Raw genomic sequence first — 20,797 nt, forward strand, 5'->3', positions numbered from 1 at the left:
CATCATTCAGAAAACGAGATGCAAATCATCATATAGATATACCTGGCGCATTCTCAGTTTATCCATCATTGATGCTGCAATGTCTAAAGCAGTCTGGCCTTCATCATTCACAAGATTCAGATCAACTCTTTTATCCCATGTTAAATAGTGTACGACCTTAGGATGTTCATGCCTGGTAGCCAAATGCAGAGGCGTGTTTCCATCATTGTCCTTCTCATTTATAAGATTCTCAAGCCCCTCCCTTTTGAGCACAAAATCGACTATATCGTCTTTACCATGCTTGGCTGCCACATGAAGAAAATTCCAACCCTCGTGTTTGCTTAGCAACTCTTGTGAGTCGGGGGAAAACTGGAGCAACTTTTTGACAATGCCCAAACAGCCTCCCTTAGATGCAACATGGATGGGACAGAAGCCATCAGAGTCCGTTTGATATGGATCGCAGTTAGGTTGGTCTAACAGCTTTTGAACTCCTTCAAGATATCCAATCGAGGCTGCACAATGAAGTGGAGTCCTTCCATCTTCATGTTCTTGGTGGACGAGCTTCATGGCCAGTAATTTTTCCAACATCTCTGCCATTTTTTCATCATATATAAAAGAAATTAAAATGAGAACGCATTTATGTTTTTCCGTTAAACTAACTATGGAGAAGTCTATTGGCTTTTTTTCAGCTTTTGCTTCAATATTCCTTGTTTCTAAAATATTAAAATTTTTATTAATTTATGGGAGATGATAATATTTATAAATCCCCTTCCCAGCCCAAAGCCCATCGTTATAAATATTCTTCATCTTTGTTTTCAAAATCCTAATCCTATTTTGTCATCTTCTTAATTATCCTTCTTCATAACTCTACTCCTAATTCTTAATTTTCTTTTCTAAATCACAAAATTTTAAAATTAAATAAAGAAAATATGCAGTTATGCCTTTGTTGTGCTCATATTGGATGGTTTAAATAGAGAGGGGCAAAAGAGGGTGTGAGAAAAAGAGCCAAGAAAGAAAAATTGTCTACATGGTTTGGGGTTGAGTTTAAGTGATCGTTAATTTAGATTATGTTTGGTTGGAAAGTTTGAGGAAAACGCCAAGGGAACAGAAAAGAAAAGTAAATAGAAAAATAAATAAATAAATAAATATTAGATTTTAAGTTAATAAATTATTTTTATCTTTTTATATAAAAATTAAATAATTTTAAAATATATAAATTTTTATTAATTTTAATTACATTTGACTTGTTTCGTATTTTTTACAAAAAATTAAACATTAAAAAATTATTCTTTTAATGTTATTTTTTTCTCAAACATAGTCTTAAGATTTGATTTCAAACTTCAAGTTAGAGTTAGGGTTTTTCTTCTTTCTTTATTTGTTTTAAGTTTTATGTTTCTTATTGATGAGATGAAGTGGAAGGTATCCTACACATTCCCCAAAAAAAAAAATTATTAAAGAGGATGACAAGGCCAATAACAAAATTAACAAAATTTACAGAATTTTTAAAAACCAAAGAGGGAATTTATAATTAAAGGGAGCTTTTGAAAGGGTAGGCATCCCACGTGGGACAAACTCACAACAAAGTGATACTTTTAAATTATTAAATATTTTTCTTAAAATATTCCATACAAATTTTTAGAAGAAGAAGAAGAGGAGAATTAAATGGAGATTAAGAAAGGGGCGGGTAATACCTTTATTCTTTCCCAGAATGGCACCATGGACTGCCGGCTTGACTTTGCGGTCCCTGTTCTCCATGCGCTCCTCAACTTCAGATTTTTCTATAGCGCCGACCACATGGAAGTAGTTTGCTTCTGCAGCTAGATACAATGGCGACTTTCCCTCATTATTCGGATAATAAGCCACTTGGGGATCTGCCTTAATAAGGATCTCCACCACCTCTTCTTGTTTGCAACGGTTTATCAGTGCCTCATGCAACACTGTATTTCCTTCTTTGTTACCAATTCTCAGCAATGGATGCTCAGCCTTCTCTACATCTCGGGATGCGCCACTTCCAGAAGGGCATGAATCCATGACAAACTTAACGAAAGATAAATCCCTTTTTCTAGCAGCAATATGAAGTGCGGTGTCGCCTTTGGAGTTTGTCTTTTTCATAAGGTCTGGACACTCTCCCATGATGTACTTGGCAAGCTTATGGTGTCCAAATCTTACTGCTTTGTGCAGGCATGTGTTGTTCCGGGGGCTAACTTGGGAGAGAATTTCTGAGCGTTGAAGTTCCTTTTCGGAGGATGTGGAGTTTAAAATTCGAATAAAGTCATCAACACGTCCTTGGGTCGCCTGCATATACATGCGCCTGTCCATGAATCTCTCATGCGCCACATCTTCATCAGCGGGGGCGCGGAGTCCTTGTGTGGGAGGAGTACTTCCATTTCCTTGATGAAGCATGTCAATTTCCCTAGCTTCTAAGATTGGGCTGAAAGACAAGAATTCTGGCTCCCATTTCTTAGGCGTTACACAAGAATTCCCATCTGCTAGATCCCCCTCCCCAGGCATGTTTAATTGATCGGAGAATCCCAAACTCGCACCTACACACAAATATAAGTTTTAGAGGAGGAGGCGGAGGAGGAGTCTCGTTTCCTTCCATGCATCCATCCTATATTTGAAATGATTCCAATGAGAGAATATGTAGAACCTCTTATTTTGTTCCAGGTGGCATGACATGGCATGGCCTACTTTTACATCCAGCCTTGGAAGTGTACACCAGTAGTGGTGTCCAAACGCTGCCCCTTTGCCTTATTCTTATTGTAATTTCATTTTGAATTTTGTACTTTAATCCAATCCCAATTTCCCAATCTTCTATAGCGACGCACAAATATATGATATACAAATCCTAATTTCAATTCTTTCTAATTTTACATTTTATTTTTAAATTTCTAAATTTCTAAATTTTTAATTTTTCAAAATGTTAAAATTTAAACTTTAATTTTATTTTTTAATCTTTAATCCTTAATTAATTTTTAATTATACGAAAACAAATTAAAAAAATATAGAAAAATTGAGTAAGACCATTTTCATCTATGGGATGATAGTGAATCATTTAAAGATGTGAATTGAACAAAGGCAACATTGCATTACAAGACGAGCACCTAATAGTTTTTGCTTTGAACACTACGCTAGCGGGTGTTTTTTCTCCCCAACTTTTGATGTGGGATTATTAACAACTCAATAAATCACAAGAGTAGAGAATGAACCTAGGTTCTCAAACAAATTAAGGAATGACTTATACCAATGGACCACATCTTTGTTTAGAGAAGACACACATGGGAATTATATATAATAAATTATAACATCTTTGATAAATTATAAACATATATTATATTATAAATTAATTAAAATAGAATTATTATAAATAAGTTGATTTTAATTATTTTATTATATATTTTATTTACTAATTAAATATAAGATAAATATACATTTATAAATAAAATTATCAACAATTTTAAATAATAAAAAATACTTATTTAAATATCATCATTTCTTTTTTATCTTTTAGAGTATTCAAATACATTACCATTTTAGTATTAATGTGTTTTCAAAATTTGTATATTATTGTATTATGTCACAAATTTTATGTGTGCATGTATATGAACTTTTATTGTAATTATAATGTAATAAAATGGTTTCCAATTAGGTTTAATGTAATGTATTATAATATAAAATATATTTATATTATAATTATAATATATTTTTCTCCTACCTATAATTTATAATAAAAGTGATAGTATTAGAGATATTTTTTTATATCTCACTAACATCTAACACATCATACCTATTAATTAACTTCGTCCATTTGATGCATTTAAAAAAAGAAAGAATATATATAAAAGATAAGAAAAAAAAAAGCACTATACAAAGGAAAAAATATATAAAAATTATATAAATTTTTTAAATAATTTTATTATAAAAAACTAAAAATGATTAAACATTGTCCATTTTTTTAAGAAAATCTGAGCTATCCACAATAAAACACACTTCACTCTCAGTATGAGGTACATTAATTTTGTTACAGAATTTTCAGTATGGTAAAAAGGAAAATATTGGGTAATCTCACGTCTTACACCTTTCCTTTGTTTTAGTACATCTTCTCTCTATCTAAGATTAAGGTACGATCTTATAATATCCCTTATATAATGCAAAAATTAGGACAAAGATTATTTAAGCCCCGAGATCACTGCAAACAACGCTTTTTAAGTTTGAAGAAGAAGAAAAAAATTAAATAGAGATAGAGAAAGGGGCGGGTAATAGCCTTATTCTTTCCCAGAATGGCAACATTTACTGCTGGCTTGGCTTTGCGGGCTCTGTTCTCCATGCGCTCCTCAACTTCAGATTTTCCTGTAGCGTCGACCACATGGAAGTAGTTTGCTTCTTCAGCTAGATACAATGGTGACTTTCCCTCCTTATTCAGATAATAAGAGACTTGGGGATCTGCCTTAATAAGGACCTCCACCACCTCTTCCTGTTTGCAATGGTTTATCAGTGCCTCATGCAACACTGTATTTTCTTCTTATTTAACAGTTCTCAGCAATGAATACTCAGCCTTCTCTACATCTCAGGATGCGCCATTTCCAGAAGGGCATGAATCCATAACAATCTTAACAGAAGATAAATCCCTTTTTCTAGCAGCAATATGAAGTGCAGTGTCGCCTTTGGAGTTTTTCTTTTTTTTTTAAGGTCTGGACACACTCCCACGATGTACATGGCAAGCTCATGGTTTCCAGAGCTTACTGCTATGTGGAGGCATGTGTTGTTCCAGGGGCTAACTTGGGAGAGGATTTCTGAGTGTTGAAGTTCCTTTTCGGAGGATATCGAGTGTAAAATTCGATTAAAGTCGCCAATATGTCCTTGGGTGGCCTGCATGTACATGCAGCTCTCCATGAATCTCTCCTGCTCCACATCTTCATCTTGATCAAGCGTCCCCTTCTCTCTTTCCATGTTCGCATCTGCGGAGACTGCCACGCGTTTTACCCTCTTCTTAGCTGTTACCCTGTCTTCTTTCATGTTCGAATCTGCGCCGAGTGCCTGCCCAACTTTACTGGATCCCTCTCCTCAGCCATGTTTAATTGATCGGAGAATCTCAACCTTTCACCTACACACAAACACAAGTTTATACAAGTTTTAGAGGAGGAAGAGGAGGAGGAGGAGTCTCCTTTCCTTCCATGCATCCATTCTATATCTCTAATGATTCCGATAAGAGAATCTGTGAACCCCTTATTTTGTTCCAGGTGGCATGACATGGCACGGCCTACTTCCTTGGAAGTGTACATCGTACTGGTGTCCCAACTTTATCCCTTTATCGTACTCTTATCGTAATTTCATTTTGAATTTTTGACGTTAATCTAATCCAAAATTCCCAATCTTCTATATTGACCGTACAAATATATGATATACACAACCTAATTTCTATTCTTTCTGATTTTACCTTTCGCTTTTTTAACTTTAATTTTTTTGTTTAATTTTAAATTTCTAAATTTTTTATTTTTCAAAATGTTAAAATTCAAAAAAATAAAATTAAATAAACTTTGAGTTTAGCTTTTAATCTTGAATACTTAATTAATTTTTAAGCCATAATTCTTTTACTCTTACAATTCTCTTTTTTTTTTTTTTTTTTTTTAAATTTCTAATTCCTAAATGTCCAATTGAAAACATTTTCCTTTTTAAAAAAAATCATAAACTTTTACATAAACATAAAGCATTTTATGTAAAAATGAATGGATTTATCTTATCTCTTTAAAAATTATTTTTACAGATTTTAAAATATGAGGTAATAAAAAGTTTTTTATGCTTTCAACTTTAAAATTTGAGGCATTTTTTGAACACCTAGATTTTTTTAAACAAATTTTAAAACTATTATTTTTTTCAATGTTAGCATCTAATAACTTTTATATCTTATATAAAAACTATTATGATTATTTTATTTTCCAAAAAATGTATCCCATCACTTCCTATCATTTTCTGTTTTTAAAAATTAATTCTTATATAAAATGCAACTATAATTTAAAATTTATACGACATATAAAACAGATTTAGAGTCCGTTTGGCACTACTTTTATATAAAGTAATTTCATACTGGAAGTGTTTTCTTTTACAGCAAAAACATTTTTATAAGAATTTGGAAAAGAGATTCTAATAGTATTTTTGATAATTTATCGCATAAGTATAAAAACATTTTTAATAATAATGAATTACTAAAAATGACATTTATTACAAAAAGAAAATATTATAATAAATAAATAAAATTATATAAACATTTACATTGTTAAAAAAACTTCAAAAAATTATTTTTATGAAAGGGAAGTGAAAGAGGAAGAGGAGAGTGAGAAGAAAATTGAGAGTGAAAGGAAAATAAAGGATAGTGAGAAAGGTTATTTAAGGAATATATGAAAAATTTTGAAGTGTTTTTTTAAAGAAACACTTCTCAAGTGCTACTTTAAAACCACTTCAAGTGTTTTTTAAAATTTTTAAAAGTGTTTTTCAGAATATTTTTAAAAACCTATTTTTTACCTTAAAAACGTTTTTAAGTGTTTTTAACGGCAGAAACGCTTTTAAAAAGTAATACCAAACAGGCTTTCACTAACTTAAATTTTAAAAATAATTTTTAATAACATCAAAGATGTTTTGTAAAACTTAATACTTATTATTTAATGAATTAAGTTGGTTTTAAGTTAAATTATACTTACATCAATTAACTTACAACTTATTACTTAATTCTTACTATAAGTATTAAGAGTTCATTTGGTAGTGATTCTAGAAAATATTTTTAATATTTTTAATATTTTAAAATTTTTATATTTTAAGTATTACAAAAGCTAAAAATACTTTTTAAAAATGATATTAAACGCATTCTAAGGTTACGTTGATAAAATTAATATAATTTTTATTATAAATAATTAAATTGATATATTTATTTTCATAGGGTAAAAGAAGTGAAGTAACCATGTAAAGAAAATTATTGTAATAACTGATACAAATGAGGGTAAAACAATAAAATAAAAATACAGACGTAATGATAAGCCTGCTTGGATCGGAAGCATCATCTCATATGATTTTCCATGTGTTTGGAACACTGAGTTGTGTAGTTCAAATAGGAAAAAAGTACTTTATCATTGAAGGCTCTGAAAACATAAACATGACGGAAGATGAAGTAATAGGCGTGGCATCCTCTGTCCAAGAAATTCTCCAGACGATGTTGAAAGAAAAATGGAATTAGTATGCGAATAAGGAGATAACGAACACGACATAGAAGATGGAGCGAGCAGATCTATCAACGAGAGTGAAGCACTGGTTCTACGGTTCCAGCTAGAAATATCATTAGACAAAATGGGTAGTAACAGATGTAACGGATGATACGATTGCGATAGGAACCCAGGAGTAAGAATGAAACATAGAGCGCTATGATGGGGACAAGGCAGATACCCCCCATAATGCAAACAAGATTGGCTAGCCAATGAAGATCACTCACCACCAGGTAAACACCTGTTATGAAGGCCAACGACATTGCAGCAAGCGCAAGTCCCAACAGTGGGGTGGCCAATTTCAGGGCTGTGAGAACCAGACCGAAATCTCCGACTTGTGTCCAGATGAGGATGAGGACCACAATGAGGGAGCTGTACATGGCTATATTATTGCTTATCACGAAGGCCGGGAACTGTTTTACCATCAGCATGACTGCCATACCTTGGCTGGGATCAGAGTTGTTGTAGCCGCCGGGCATTGTAAAACCGGCAGCAAATGTCACGGTGGCAACAAGCGTCGCCACCAGTAAAAGAGTGTTCACCCAGTCTTTGGAGCGTTCTAAACTACGGGACTTGTTCTTTCGGTCGTGTACAACCTGTATTGAAATCTCACCCTTTTCTGCACCCGCAGATTTCAATGCAAACCAAGTTAGCGTCTGCATGCAAGATAGAGAAAATGTCCCATCACAATCATGGACCAAAGAGGAGAAAGTAGTTTTGAGCAAAAAAATAATACATTAAAAAAGAAATACACAAAATAAATCTCGAAATCATTCTTAAACTAATACATTTCAGCGCATGGTTTAAGAATTTTTTTTTATATATTTATTTACGAAAAATGTTTTAAACAAAATGTAGTCATCGTACTACGATTTTAAGTGTATATTTAAAGTCAATTTTGATCAATTAAAAATCAAAACTATAGTTATCAATTACAATTTTATGATGCAGATACCTAATGAATGAGAATGACAAGTTTAAAAATTATTTTGGAAAGAAAATCTATTTTATGGATTTTTTTCTCAAATGAATTATTTTTTATCCAACCTCTAGATAACGTACCAATAAAATTTTGTTTTATGGTTTATGTACAATATCCAAATATACTTTTTTCTTATAGATAAAAACATCATTAATCATATATGCATTTTTAAATCTCATCATTTGTATTTAAATTTCATTTATTTATACCTTTATACCTTATTTTCATATATTTGTATCTTCACCAACATCCTAAATCCTGCCACATATATATATATATATATATATATATATATATATATAATGATATAGATTTGGACTTTGGTAACTTAGCATTTTCCTACCCATAAAGGGGAAAAATGAAAATGCTGAATGTAGCTCATCATACCTTATAAAATGAAGAAGTAGATTCCAAAAGATGCTTCGTAGCAAGGTCTAAAGCTGTCATGCCTTGGCTGTCAGGAAGATTAAGGTGAACTCTGTTATCCCATGTTAAATTGTTTACCACCTTAGGATGCCCATGCATGGCGGCCAAATGTAGTGGGGTGTTCCCTTCATTGTCCTTCTCATTTATAAGCTTCTCAGTCTCCTTTTCTTTGAGCAGAAAACTGACTACATTGTCTCCACCATACCTGGCTGCGACATGGAGAATATTCCAGCCGTGGTTGCTTAGCAACTCTCTTGAATCAGACGAAAAAATGAGCAACTCCTTAACAATGGCCACATGACCTCTCATGCATGCAATATGAATGGGACAGAAGCCACTGGAGTCCCTTTGGTATATATCGGAGGAGGTTGGTTGCTGTAATAGGTAACACACACCTTCAAGGAAGCCGAGGGACGCTGCACAATGAATTGGAGTCTTCCCATCCTCATCTGTTTGGTGGGGGACGTGCTCCATGGTTAATATTTTCTTTAACATCTCTGGCATTAATTTTTTCGACAAACACAAGATGAGAACAATATTAATATTGTCATCATGATAGTCCATCAATTAATATTGTCAACATACATATCAAATAAACAATTACATCTAAAACAATGCATCACTCATCCCAATTAGCTATATTGGCAGAAAATATTTTAACTTGATAAGAAACCACATTTATTCCAATTGAAAATAAAATATTTTTTTAAAATTGATGAAATGAAAAGTTAACATCATTTTCTTAATATATATATCTAAGAATTGTAGTATATAATTTTTTTTGGAAAAAGTGATTTTTCATACCCTTATCTAAAAATAATTATAAAATAGGAATTGTTTAAAAGAAATTCAAGTTGTATATATACTCATCAATTAAAAGTAACATGTAATATGGTTACAGGTAGTGTATATTAAAATATAGTACCTGAATGATTAAAAATAATATCTGAATACTAAAAAATAATACATTTGATCAAAAAATACATAAAACACTAATTATTTTTAAATAGTTACTTAAAATTTATATTTTATAAATTTGGGTTTTTATTTTGAGGGTTTTTTTTTTCATCTAAATGTATGAATCACACTTTTCCCAATTTTTTTATTATTTAATATTAACTATCTAAGACTTTTTATAAATTATTTTTTATGTATTATACCTTTGATGGTGTAAGCTTTTGTGACAAAATGTAACTTTAATGATTCCTAAACAACAAAGGCTCCATGGTAAAGTATCACTTCGAGAAAAAGACATAATTTTTAACTAAAAATTCATTTCAAAAGGTCATTAACTCATTAAGAAATTATTCTCATCACCTATAATTAGCAATGAGATAACAAAGATCATGATACATGAAGCGAGAAATAAGTTTTTGGCAAAGAGATAAAATTCATGCGAGAATTAATTCCCCTTATTGTGTAGCTATATGGAGTAATTTCATAGCAAATAAATTGAGTATGAGAAGGGTATAAAGGAGGAGATGATCAACAAACACCTTACCAACAATGCTTTTAAATGTGAAGAAGAATAAATAAAGGGATTGGCAGCTGGGAATCATACCTAAGCTCCTTCCGGCAACGGCACCATGCACAGCCGGCTTGCCTTTGAGATCTCTGTAATATTTCATGTCTTCCTCAACTGCATATTTTTCTATAACCTTAACCACATCCATACACCCTGCTTCTGCAGCCAGATACAAGGGAGACTTCCTTTCTTTATTCGGATAATAAGCCACTTGGGGATCAGCCTTAATAAAGACAATGGCTATCTCCTCGAAATGGTTTATCAGCGCCTCATGCAACGCTGTATTTTTCTCTTCGTTAACAATTCTCAGCAACAAAGGCTCAGCCTTCTCTATATCCCAGGATTCGCCGCCTCCAGAATGGCATGAATCCAGCACAATCTTAACCAAAGTTGAATCATTTTTTCTAGCAGCAATATGAAGAGCAGTGTCGCCTTTGGAGTTCTTCTCTGCGATAAGGTGCCGACACTCCTTCACGATGAACCGGGCTAGATCACGGTGTCCAAAGTTTGCAGCTATGTGAAGGCATGTGTTGCGCTGGGGACTAACCTGCTCGAGAATTTCTGAGCGATGAAGGTTGGTTTCCCTAGAGATTTTGTCTAAAACTTGAGTGAAGCCATTAACATCTCCTCGGGATGCCTGCTTGTAGAGGTCACGGTCCATAAATCCTCCATGAGTTCCAGTAACTATGGATCTGCCTCTACTAGAATCCACTCCCACTTCTGCCCAGAGGGTTGCTGCCGGTCCAGTGCCTTCCGTCATTGTGATTAAGGGCCGATTGTAGCCAGAGATGTACTCAACCCTCACCCACACCCAAACAAAGTTTAAGAGGAGAGGAGGAGATGGTATGAATATGCCTACTTTCCAAAATCCCTCCATGGATCGATCCTTTATGTCTTGGTGCTTCCTGTTCTACTGCTCGGGTGTCTCATAGTACTTCATTTTAAGTGGAATTTTATATCAAAGTTGTGTAAAGGATCTAAACCATCTACAACAATTTTCTTATTATATATCGATTTTCTAGAAGAAAGAAAATAGATTTATCATAGTAATTTTAGAAAATGCTTCTAATTTTTAAAAAAATTTATAATATACTCTTAATTAAAAATGAAAACACCCATGTAAAAACATTCTCAATAAAACAAGTTTTTGGCATTAATAATTTCTTCTTTTTTTTTCTTTTTAATTAAATGAAACATCCCATGTTTTAAATTTTTTAATATAAATTATTAAATAAAGAAAGAAATTTTAAGTACTAATATTTCATACAAGAATTCCAGGGTTAAGATTGAAAAACTGAAATATTTTGCCCGACAAAGAAAAGGATCCAAAAATTCTATTACTTGATGCTAATAAATAATTAAGCAAGAAAGGAATCTCAAGAACAAAATAAAAGCAAAATACAGGCAACCTGATGATGCTGGAATTGGTTCCACCCATCCAGTAAAGAAATGAATCAAAGAAAAAGTTAAAAGAAAAAGAGCTCTTAGTAAGGGTTTGGATCTTGCTTGGGTGGTGTTAGGGATAACAGTTTGTTTTTCACTTCAGTTAGAAGTTACCCTGCAAGAGATACCGCGGGGTTTTTCCATAAAATAATTTATGATTAAAAAAATAGTATTTTGTAGTAAGAAGACTTTTTTCACAAAAAATTATTTGTACCGATTTTATTATAAGTCATGAGCAATTATTTTTAACCATAAATTTTAATTTTATATAAAATAAATAATTTTTTCCTAAAATAAAATTTATGACAATATATCATTTTTCATCATAAAACAAGTTTATAACTACATATCATTTTTTTTCATGAAAATAATTATGGCAAACGATTACTTTTTTGCCATAAAAAAATGTAAATAAATAAACGAATAAAATATTGGGAAAAGATCACCCTTTTACTATAAAATAAAACTTTATATAATTACCAAAACCCTTTTACGTGTAAAAGTAAACTAAAAATTCATTCAACTCTCATAAACTATATCATTAAGGATTATGAGCTTAAGGCAAGGGTCATTGGAGTATTAGCTCCCTTATAATCAAATTCTGAAACTAACTCAACATCTTACTATAGAGAGTCAACTGTACTCCAATACCCTCTATATATATATATATATATATATATATATATATATTACAACGAGACATCAAGTGCTCGGGACCCATGACCTACTATCCACTACATGCAGACTCTCCATGAATTGGTGTTTGTAATTTGACAGGGTAGTGTTATCATCTATCAAGATTATCTCTCCAATCCTTGAGTTATAGATCTTACTTATTATGTGACCAATTAATACACTCTAACTCCAAAAGGCATATGTCAAATTTCACTAAAGGAATTACTATGGCTACAGATTTCATTATCACATGTCCTTTGGATCACCTAATGGGACACGTTATCTCAATCCCAAGAGATATCATAGTGTTTCTATTGAGAATACATGTTGTCACTAGACTTCATTATCAGTGACCCAATTCATAAAGATATATGACCACTTTAGAGTATCACCCATAAGTCAAAGTCTCCTGTTATTTTTGGCACAAACTCAACATCCTCTCAAGGTTAAGAGTTCATGAAGTATGGTAGCTTGGTGAATCATGACATTTAATATTCTTGCATCATGATTCACCATAGGTCTTGTCAAGTGTGCATTAGATATACTAGTACACTCATCATAGGAAACTCATCCCAATAGTCAAGACAAATTATCCTTCCAATTAAGAGGTGGTACACTACAATCTCTATTGGATTACTCAAATCAATGAATCAACTATGAACAACTTATCTACTTATAAAAAAATTCTTAACTTATATCTTCTATGCAACTCTTAATTCACATAATCGACTAATAGAGACAAGATTCAATGTAAGATTAGGAATATGATAAACATTAGAAAGAGACAAATAAGGTATAATAATAGCATTACCAACACCGACTAAGTGCATAAGAGTGTCATCAGCAATCATAACAAATACAAAAGATCCTTTTAATCGCAGCTAACACAGGCTAAGGGCAAAAGATTGGTGGACTTGAGTTAGGTAAGTCCTTGTACTTAGTTGGTTTTTCTTGAAAATGAATGTTTTTAATCGCTTACCACTTCGAAGATTTTCTACGTTAAATCTTGGTGTCATTACTTTATTCTTTTTATCTCTTCATTTGTTTTTTGTTTTTTTTTTTTTTTTTCCTTTTGTTATCTTAGCTTAAGAAAGCTACAACATTTTAATGAGTAAATTAGCTGAGAATTTGAGTTGAAATTTGATTGTCAAATACTTAAAATGGTTTGATAATTTTTGTATTGGTTTTTGTTAGTATATTTTCTTTATCGGTCTTGAGACAATTTTGAACTTTATCATATTTGGATTTGGTTGTTCAGAGTTGTAAAATATAAGGCATATGAGTATTTATGGTTGGTCCAACTTTTGGAATGACTAATACAAAAAATTATGAGGGGATTGTTTTGTACCCAATTTGGTTTCTACTATGTTGTTAATTCCAAAAATTGTTTTTGGTAAATTTTAAAATTGTGTTTATTTCTAAATTAGTATTTGATTCTAAAAAAGATTTGTGGAGTGTTTTAAAATTAGGAAATTATATATATATAAAGTGGATTTTTATGATCTTTAAGAGAGTATAGCCATTCATAAAAATAAAAATAAATAAATAAATAAAACTTGATCCTTCAACTCACAAATTTTCAAGATCTTTCTTGATAGTAACTTTCACCTTCAACAAATGTCAAAAATTTCACCGGAAAACTTCGATAAGAATTTTGAGAAATCCACTAAGGAGCATAGAGGAAAAGAGTATAGATATTGACAATATAAGAGGAATATTATATTGAGGACGTGGAAAAAAAGTGTACATGTTGACGGTATAAGACCTTATGGAGTAAGTGCATCCAATTAGGTAAAATTGTCTATTCTTTTATCATATTTAATAGATTATTAGTTAAAGAGACCACTCAATTTTTTACACCTAATAGGTTGCAATGTAGTTTTTTCATATTATACTTGTATACTGTGTGGAATCAATTCTATTTATTTATGCATGAGATTTTTATCCTCACTAAAAAAATAATATAAGTGGCCAAACCTAAAGTATGTAATAAAAATCTTGATTTGGGAATTAATTTAGGGATTAACTATTCATTGTCATGGTAGTTTTATTTTATTAAGGCTATACATTAATTTATTTATTTTTTATTTTGTTGAAAGCAAAAGATATTTGAGTTTATGTTTAAAGTAGTTGAAAGTTGAAGAAAATATTGATTAGGGAGTATTGTTATATTGTATTGATTTATTTGATTGGAAGAGTATTGGTGGATTCGTTCATATATCTAATGTAACTTGTTTTTTCTTTAAAAAGGAGAAAAATAATAAGTAGAAAGTTTTAAGAATGGAGAATCATTCTTATGGAACCGTTTCAAATTATTAAAAATACTTATGCAACCTAGGGTGTATTCCATCATTGAGAGTGGTATGGGCATCTACATAAGTTGCATGAGTGGACCAGAGCTCCTTTATTTTGGGAAAGTGTATGCACTACCGTGGCTTTCCCTTTCACAATATTGAAAAGTGAAAAAATAAATTTAATAAAATCTTTTTATATATATTTTAAATTTATATCTTGTTTTATATATATATATATATATATATATATATATATATATATATATATATATATATATAATTTTCTATAATTTTTATTATAAATTTTTTCATTAAATTTTTCATAACAATGAAACAAGATATTTGGCATTCCTTCCTGCTTTTTTTCTTAGTATTTTATGATAATAGCAGATATGTTATCAAAACCAACTCCTAGCAGGCAACCAATTAAAATCCCTATCTATTTCTTGTCTTTTGGATGATGGAAAGGACACTCCTCCAAAATTAATTAAAGTAAGATGATATTTATTTTCTAATTTATTTAATTTTTTATTAAAAAAAATTAAAAAAATATGATTCAGAATTTACATATTAAGAGCTTGTTTAACAATAATTTTAGGAAATACATCAAACTTTTTAAATACTTGAAAATTTTTATCATTCAAGTGTTAAAAAGACTATAAACGTTTTTTTTTTAATTACTGTCAAATGCATTCTAAATATATTTAAGATAAAGGTTTTTTTTTATCTTTTATTTTAAAATAGAACTTAACCCAAAAAATCAAGGTTTTATTAGGAAAGTGTTCTGAAAACAACTTTAAAAAATAAATTTTGAGAACCATTTTTAAAATTTATTCTTTGATGATTTGCACAACAAAATAAAGTCTATTTAACAATTTAAAATGTTTTAAACATATTTTCTATGTTTTTAAAATATGTTTTAAAAATAAATTTTATATATGTGCTTTATTTTTAATCATTTTTCATATTTATATAATTATTTTTTAAAACAACCATAAAAAATAATTAAAAACATTTAAAAGATATTATCTGAATGTATGGTTTAAGTGTATTAAAATGTATAATGAAGAATAAATAAGTCTAACTTTAAGCATGCATGTATGGTTTTTTTGCAACAAGTTAGAGTCCATCTTTTAGCTCAAATATAGACAATATTTAAAATTAATAAGAAAAAAAATTAATCTAATAATAAATATAATAATTCAAATTTTAATCATAATATTATATTCAATATATTCATATTATTTTCTATCTATCTTTATAAAAAATTTAAATCTTATATAAAAGTTACTACTATTTTTTAATTATCAAAATAAAAAATAGGAAGTGTATTCAAACTTTTACTTAGTATAATATTATACAAAAAATTGCAAAAACTTAATATAAAATTTTAAAAAATAAAAATTTAAATAGTAATTGAAGGTGAAATATTAAATACTAAAAAAATGAAAAAATTATCTATATAATAAAATTAAATTTAGTGTTTTTGAGTAATATATATATATATAAAGACACCGATACAAAAGCCTAAAAAATAGTGTAAGTTGAGATTTTAATTTACAAATTAATTTATCTCTTAAAATGTTATACAACAATATAAAATCATTGGTGGAAAAAAAATGGGAACTACTTTGCCTGTCTATTTTTCTTAAATTTTCATATGATGATAAAAGCAGTCACTAAGGACAATGATGATGATAAATGCAGATTCAAATCTTTGTGTTTTTATGTTCAATTTTCTATAATAAATTAGATAGAATTAGACAATAATTATTTATGTTTTTATGCTTGGAGTTCATAGATAGAATTAATTTGTTGTGTGTAAAAACTGTTGTATGTCTTGAGTGTGAATAAGTCTTGACTTAGTTTGAATTGAATTTTCTTTTTCTTGCATGAATCAGAGCTACAAAGATTATGTTCATCCACACCAGAATGAAAGGAAAAACTATTAATGAAGCTTAGAACTAATTTGAATCAAATTTAAAAGAAGAAATGAGATTTTCATACCTCAATATGAGGGATCTAGCCTTTGATCCTTCTATGGGAGCTCTAGGAATAGAGTCAGACAGCTAGTTACCTTTCAAATTCCTATGAGTTGAAGAAAAATTAAATATAGAATACAAACTTCAAAATGTTCATATATGTCAATATATTTCTTATTTTAGAACTCAATTTATGTTGGTACAAAACATGACCTAAACTTTAATCTTAGGAACTCCTTTTATTACATTACTTTACCCATTTTAAGTAAATGATGAAGGTGTCAAAACTACAATATTAGGAAACACCATATTTTTCTCCTTTATATATCCATTAACCAAAAAGGAAATACATAAAGTCCAAAGTGAATCAATAAATAAAAGGATAAATTTAATTCAAAGAAAACAAGGTCATATAAATTTTCTATCAAAAGAAATTCAATATAAGAAAATAGAAGAACAACTTTTAGAAGATAAAGTTCAAAAGAGAATAAAAGAAATTCAAGATCTTTTTCAAAAACAAATTTTTTTTGATTTTCCAAATGTTTTTTGGTCTAGAAAGAAACATGAGATAAGTTTATCTTACATTCAAAATTTTGATGAGTCTAAAATTCCCACTAAAGTTAGACCTATTCAAATGAATGAAAAACTTTTAGAATACTGCAAACAAGAAATTGATTCATTAATAAAAAAGAAATTAATCAGACCCTCAAAATCTCCTTGGAGTTGTGCCGCTTTTTATGTTCAAAAAGTTGTTGAACTAAAAAGAGATGCACCCAGATTAGTCATTAATTATAAACCTTTAAATAAAGTATTACAATGGATAAGATACCATATTCCTAATAAGCAAGATTTACTCAAAAGACTTCATAGTGCTGTAGTTTATTCAAAATTTGATATGAAATCAAGATTTTAACAAGTTCAAATTAAAGAAGAAGATAGATATAAAACTGTTTTTACAGTCCTTTTTTGTCATTATGAATTGAATGTCATGCCTTTTGGTTTAAAAAATGTCCCTTCTGAATTTCAAAATATTATGAATGATATTTTTAACCCTCGTTTTCAATTCATAATTGTATACATTGATGATGCTCTAGTATTTTTCTTATTCATTATAAAAACATTTTGTTCATTTAAAGAAGTTTTTCAACGTAATTAAAGCAAATGGAATGACATATTCTACTCCAAAATGAAACTATTTCAAACAAATATTAGATTTTTAGGACATGAAATTTATCAAGGTAAAACAAAACCGATTCAAAGGTCAATGGAATTTGCTAACAAATTTCTCAATGAAATAAAAGATAAAAAAACAATTGCAAAGATTTCTAGTTGTTTAAATTATGTTTCCAATGATTTCAAAGGTCTAAGAGTTATTTGTGAACCTTTATACAAAAGACTAAGGAAAAATGCACCTGCATGTATTGAGCATCATACTAATTTAGTCAAAGAAATTAAACAAAGAGTCAAACATTTACCATGCGTTAACATCTTTTATCCCAATGCATTGCTCATTGTAGAATCAGATGCATCTAATTTAGATTATGGAGGCATATTAAAGCAAGAATATAACAATCAAGTGCATATAGTTAGATATCATTCAGGGATCTGGTTGGGCGTTCAAATAAACTATTCAACTATCAAAAAAAAAAGTTTTATTGATAGTTTTATGTATTTCAAATTTTCAAAGTGATTTGATAAATAAAAAATTTCTTTTAAAATTTGATTGCAAAACTGCAAAAAATATTTTACAAAAGAATGTTAAAAATTTAGTTTCAAAACAAATTTTTGCAAGATGGCAAGTTTTACTTTCAAATTTTGATTTTGAAATTGAATTTATTAAAAGAGAGTTGAATTCCCTTCCTGACTTCCTTACTCGGGGTATCCTAATGGGCACTCCCGTTAGGCTCCAGCTTCCTTCATCATCTAAGAAAACTAAAGCTTCATATGCAATGATTTCAAATTTTCCAAATATTCGTCAAACTTTTCTAATACAAATGTCAAATTCCTTTCAAGTCCTGAGTCCAGATTTTCTTTATCTTCAACCTTCAAAAAGTTTCATTCAAGCTTCTAAATCAACCTCTAAAAATATTCCTGTTTAGAGTCAGTTCAGCCCTAGCACTATTTCAACACTACTTTCTCCTTCTTCTTTTTCAACTAGTCAATATATCAAAAAACTCAAAACTGTAGAAATTACTTTCATTGAGTCAGAGTTCAATTATGAAGAAATTCCTAAAATTCTTTCTTATATCTTTCCTCAATGAGTCAACTTCAATACCAATGATCCTTTGAAAACTCGTCAATTTTATGAGTTCATCTTAGTGGACACCGATTTAGTTGAAATTACTCATAACACTTATAAAAACAATCCTCATATGATTGCTTTTTCCAAATGTCAAATTTTTAGAGTCATGACCATTGCTGATTGGAATAAAAAAAAAACCCTTCACTTGTAAGACATTTAGTCAACCTTTTCGTCCCATGAGCTGCAACTACATAGACTACATGGATGCTTGGTACAATATGTTTTATTTGCAAAGTTACCAACATTCTAGGTTCATCCAATTTTCAAGAAACTATAATACCTAATTTCCTGTTTGGTTTAAAAAATGGTGTACTTTCTTTGGTCTACTAGACTCTATATTTCATCTTGAAATTCAAGAAAAAATCAACTTCTATAAGAACAAGACTTCATCTCAATCTATCACTCAACCGAGATTCCCGACTTTCTGTTCCAAATTAAGAATTCCATGGATTCTTACATGGAATATTATCAAGAAGCAAGCGCAACCTCCTCATTTTCCATTATCTCTCTCCAGAGAATTCAACATCAAATGGTAGGACAAATTCAATCATGAGTTCGTTTATCAACAAAAAAATTTGTAAATAATTTCAAGGCTAGACTCATCAAATTCAAAAGACTTAGTAAGCTCTTCTCAAGGACCGACACAAGAGGAATTTCTAACTTTGAAAAACAAATGTCAAGCTTCATTAGCAGCTGTTATTGATTTAGAACAATATCATCAAGGATTTATTCAAACCCTCAAACAAATTTGATGATCATCAAGAAAATGAAGAAACTGAAGACACAGCTTTATCAGATGATTCATATGTAGACCCTGAGTTAATCCTTTACGAAAGACCTATGGGTCAATCCAGATAAAATATTTCAAGAATCTTTTGTACATCTGTATCTTTGTACATTTGTCTCATTGTATTTATCCAGTAAAAAAAAAATGTGAAGAATGTAAAAAGAATGCTTTTAAAACGCAAAAGAAAAAAAAAATTAAATAGTAATGAATAGTATTAAATAGTGTTCAAATAGTGATTGAATAGTTCAAATAGTAAAAATCAATGTGGGAAAAGAAAATTTATTTCCTACCTGAAGAAGTTGTCTTCTCCTGCCAGAAGACTTCATTTAATCAAAGTTCCAGCCGTCCCAACACTTTATGGCGGATTTCATTAAGACTCAAGTCCAACATTTCCTTTATAAATAGATGCAACCTTCATCACAAGGCAGAGTGCAAGAGCGAGCAACAAGTATTTTAAAAATCTCTTTTTAGCTTTTGTAATCTCCCATTTCAAAATCTAGTCTTTTTAGTTATCCCTCTACTGTCAACAAGCCTATTTGTAATCAACAACTCTCTTGTAATCAATGTATATTTTCAATACAAAAGTTATTTTCATATTCAAATCTTTGTGTTTTTATGTTCAATTTTCTATAATAAATTAGATAGAATTAGACATAATTAATAATTATGTTTTTTATGCTTAGAGTTCATAGATAGAATTAATTTGTTGTGTGTATGAATTGTTGTATGTTCTGAGTGTGAATAAGTCTTGACTTAGTTTGAATTGAATTTTCTTCTTCTTGCATGGATTAGAGCTACAAAGATTATGTTCATTTACACCGGAATGAAAGGAAAAACTATTAATGAAGCTTAAAACTAATTTGAATCAAATTTAAAAGAAGAAATGAGAATGTCATACCTCAATATGAGGAATCCAACCTTTGATCCTTCTATGAGAGCTCTAGGAATAGAGCTAGACAATTAGTTACCTTTCAAATTCCTATAAGTTGAAAATAATAATTTTTGTTACAGTTATGTCATTCATGGTATCATAATTATAGTTGTGAATTTTTTTTTCCTCTTTGAAAGAAAAAAGAGTATTTAAAAACTCTCAAGAAGTCATAATTGAATGAGCACTTTCTATGTTTCTAATAATTATTGGGCATTATTGGA

General features: G+C 29.9%; 2 protein-coding genes across 2 annotated transcripts; both read right to left on the minus strand.

The window, feature by feature from the left end:
* Positions 1-6: 6 nt before the first annotated feature.
* Positions 7-2,490, minus strand: LOC117926067 (protein ACCELERATED CELL DEATH 6-like). The gene is made up of 2 exons (XM_034845150.1): positions 1,671-2,490; positions 7-569 (listed from the first exon to the last, which is right to left on the minus strand). The coding sequence occupies exons 1-2, from the start codon at positions 2,488-2,490 to the stop codon at positions 7-9; spliced, it is 1,383 nt and encodes a 460-aa protein (XP_034701041.1).
* Positions 2,491-7,258: 4,768 nt separating this feature from the next.
* On the minus strand, positions 7,259-10,922 carry LOC117926068 (protein ACCELERATED CELL DEATH 6-like). The gene is made up of 3 exons (XM_034845151.1): positions 10,199-10,922; positions 8,599-9,134; positions 7,259-7,885 (listed from the first exon to the last, which is right to left on the minus strand). Exons 1-3 carry the CDS (start codon positions 10,920-10,922, stop codon positions 7,259-7,261), a joined length of 1,887 nt encoding a protein of 628 aa, XP_034701042.1.
* Positions 10,923-20,797: the final 9,875 nt, after the last annotated feature.

The sequence above is a fragment of the Vitis riparia genome, chromosome 12 (genome assembly GCF_004353265.1).
Source record: "Vitis riparia cultivar Riparia Gloire de Montpellier isolate 1030 chromosome 12, EGFV_Vit.rip_1.0, whole genome shotgun sequence".
Lineage (NCBI taxonomy): Eukaryota > Viridiplantae > Streptophyta > Magnoliopsida > Vitales > Vitaceae > Vitis > Vitis riparia.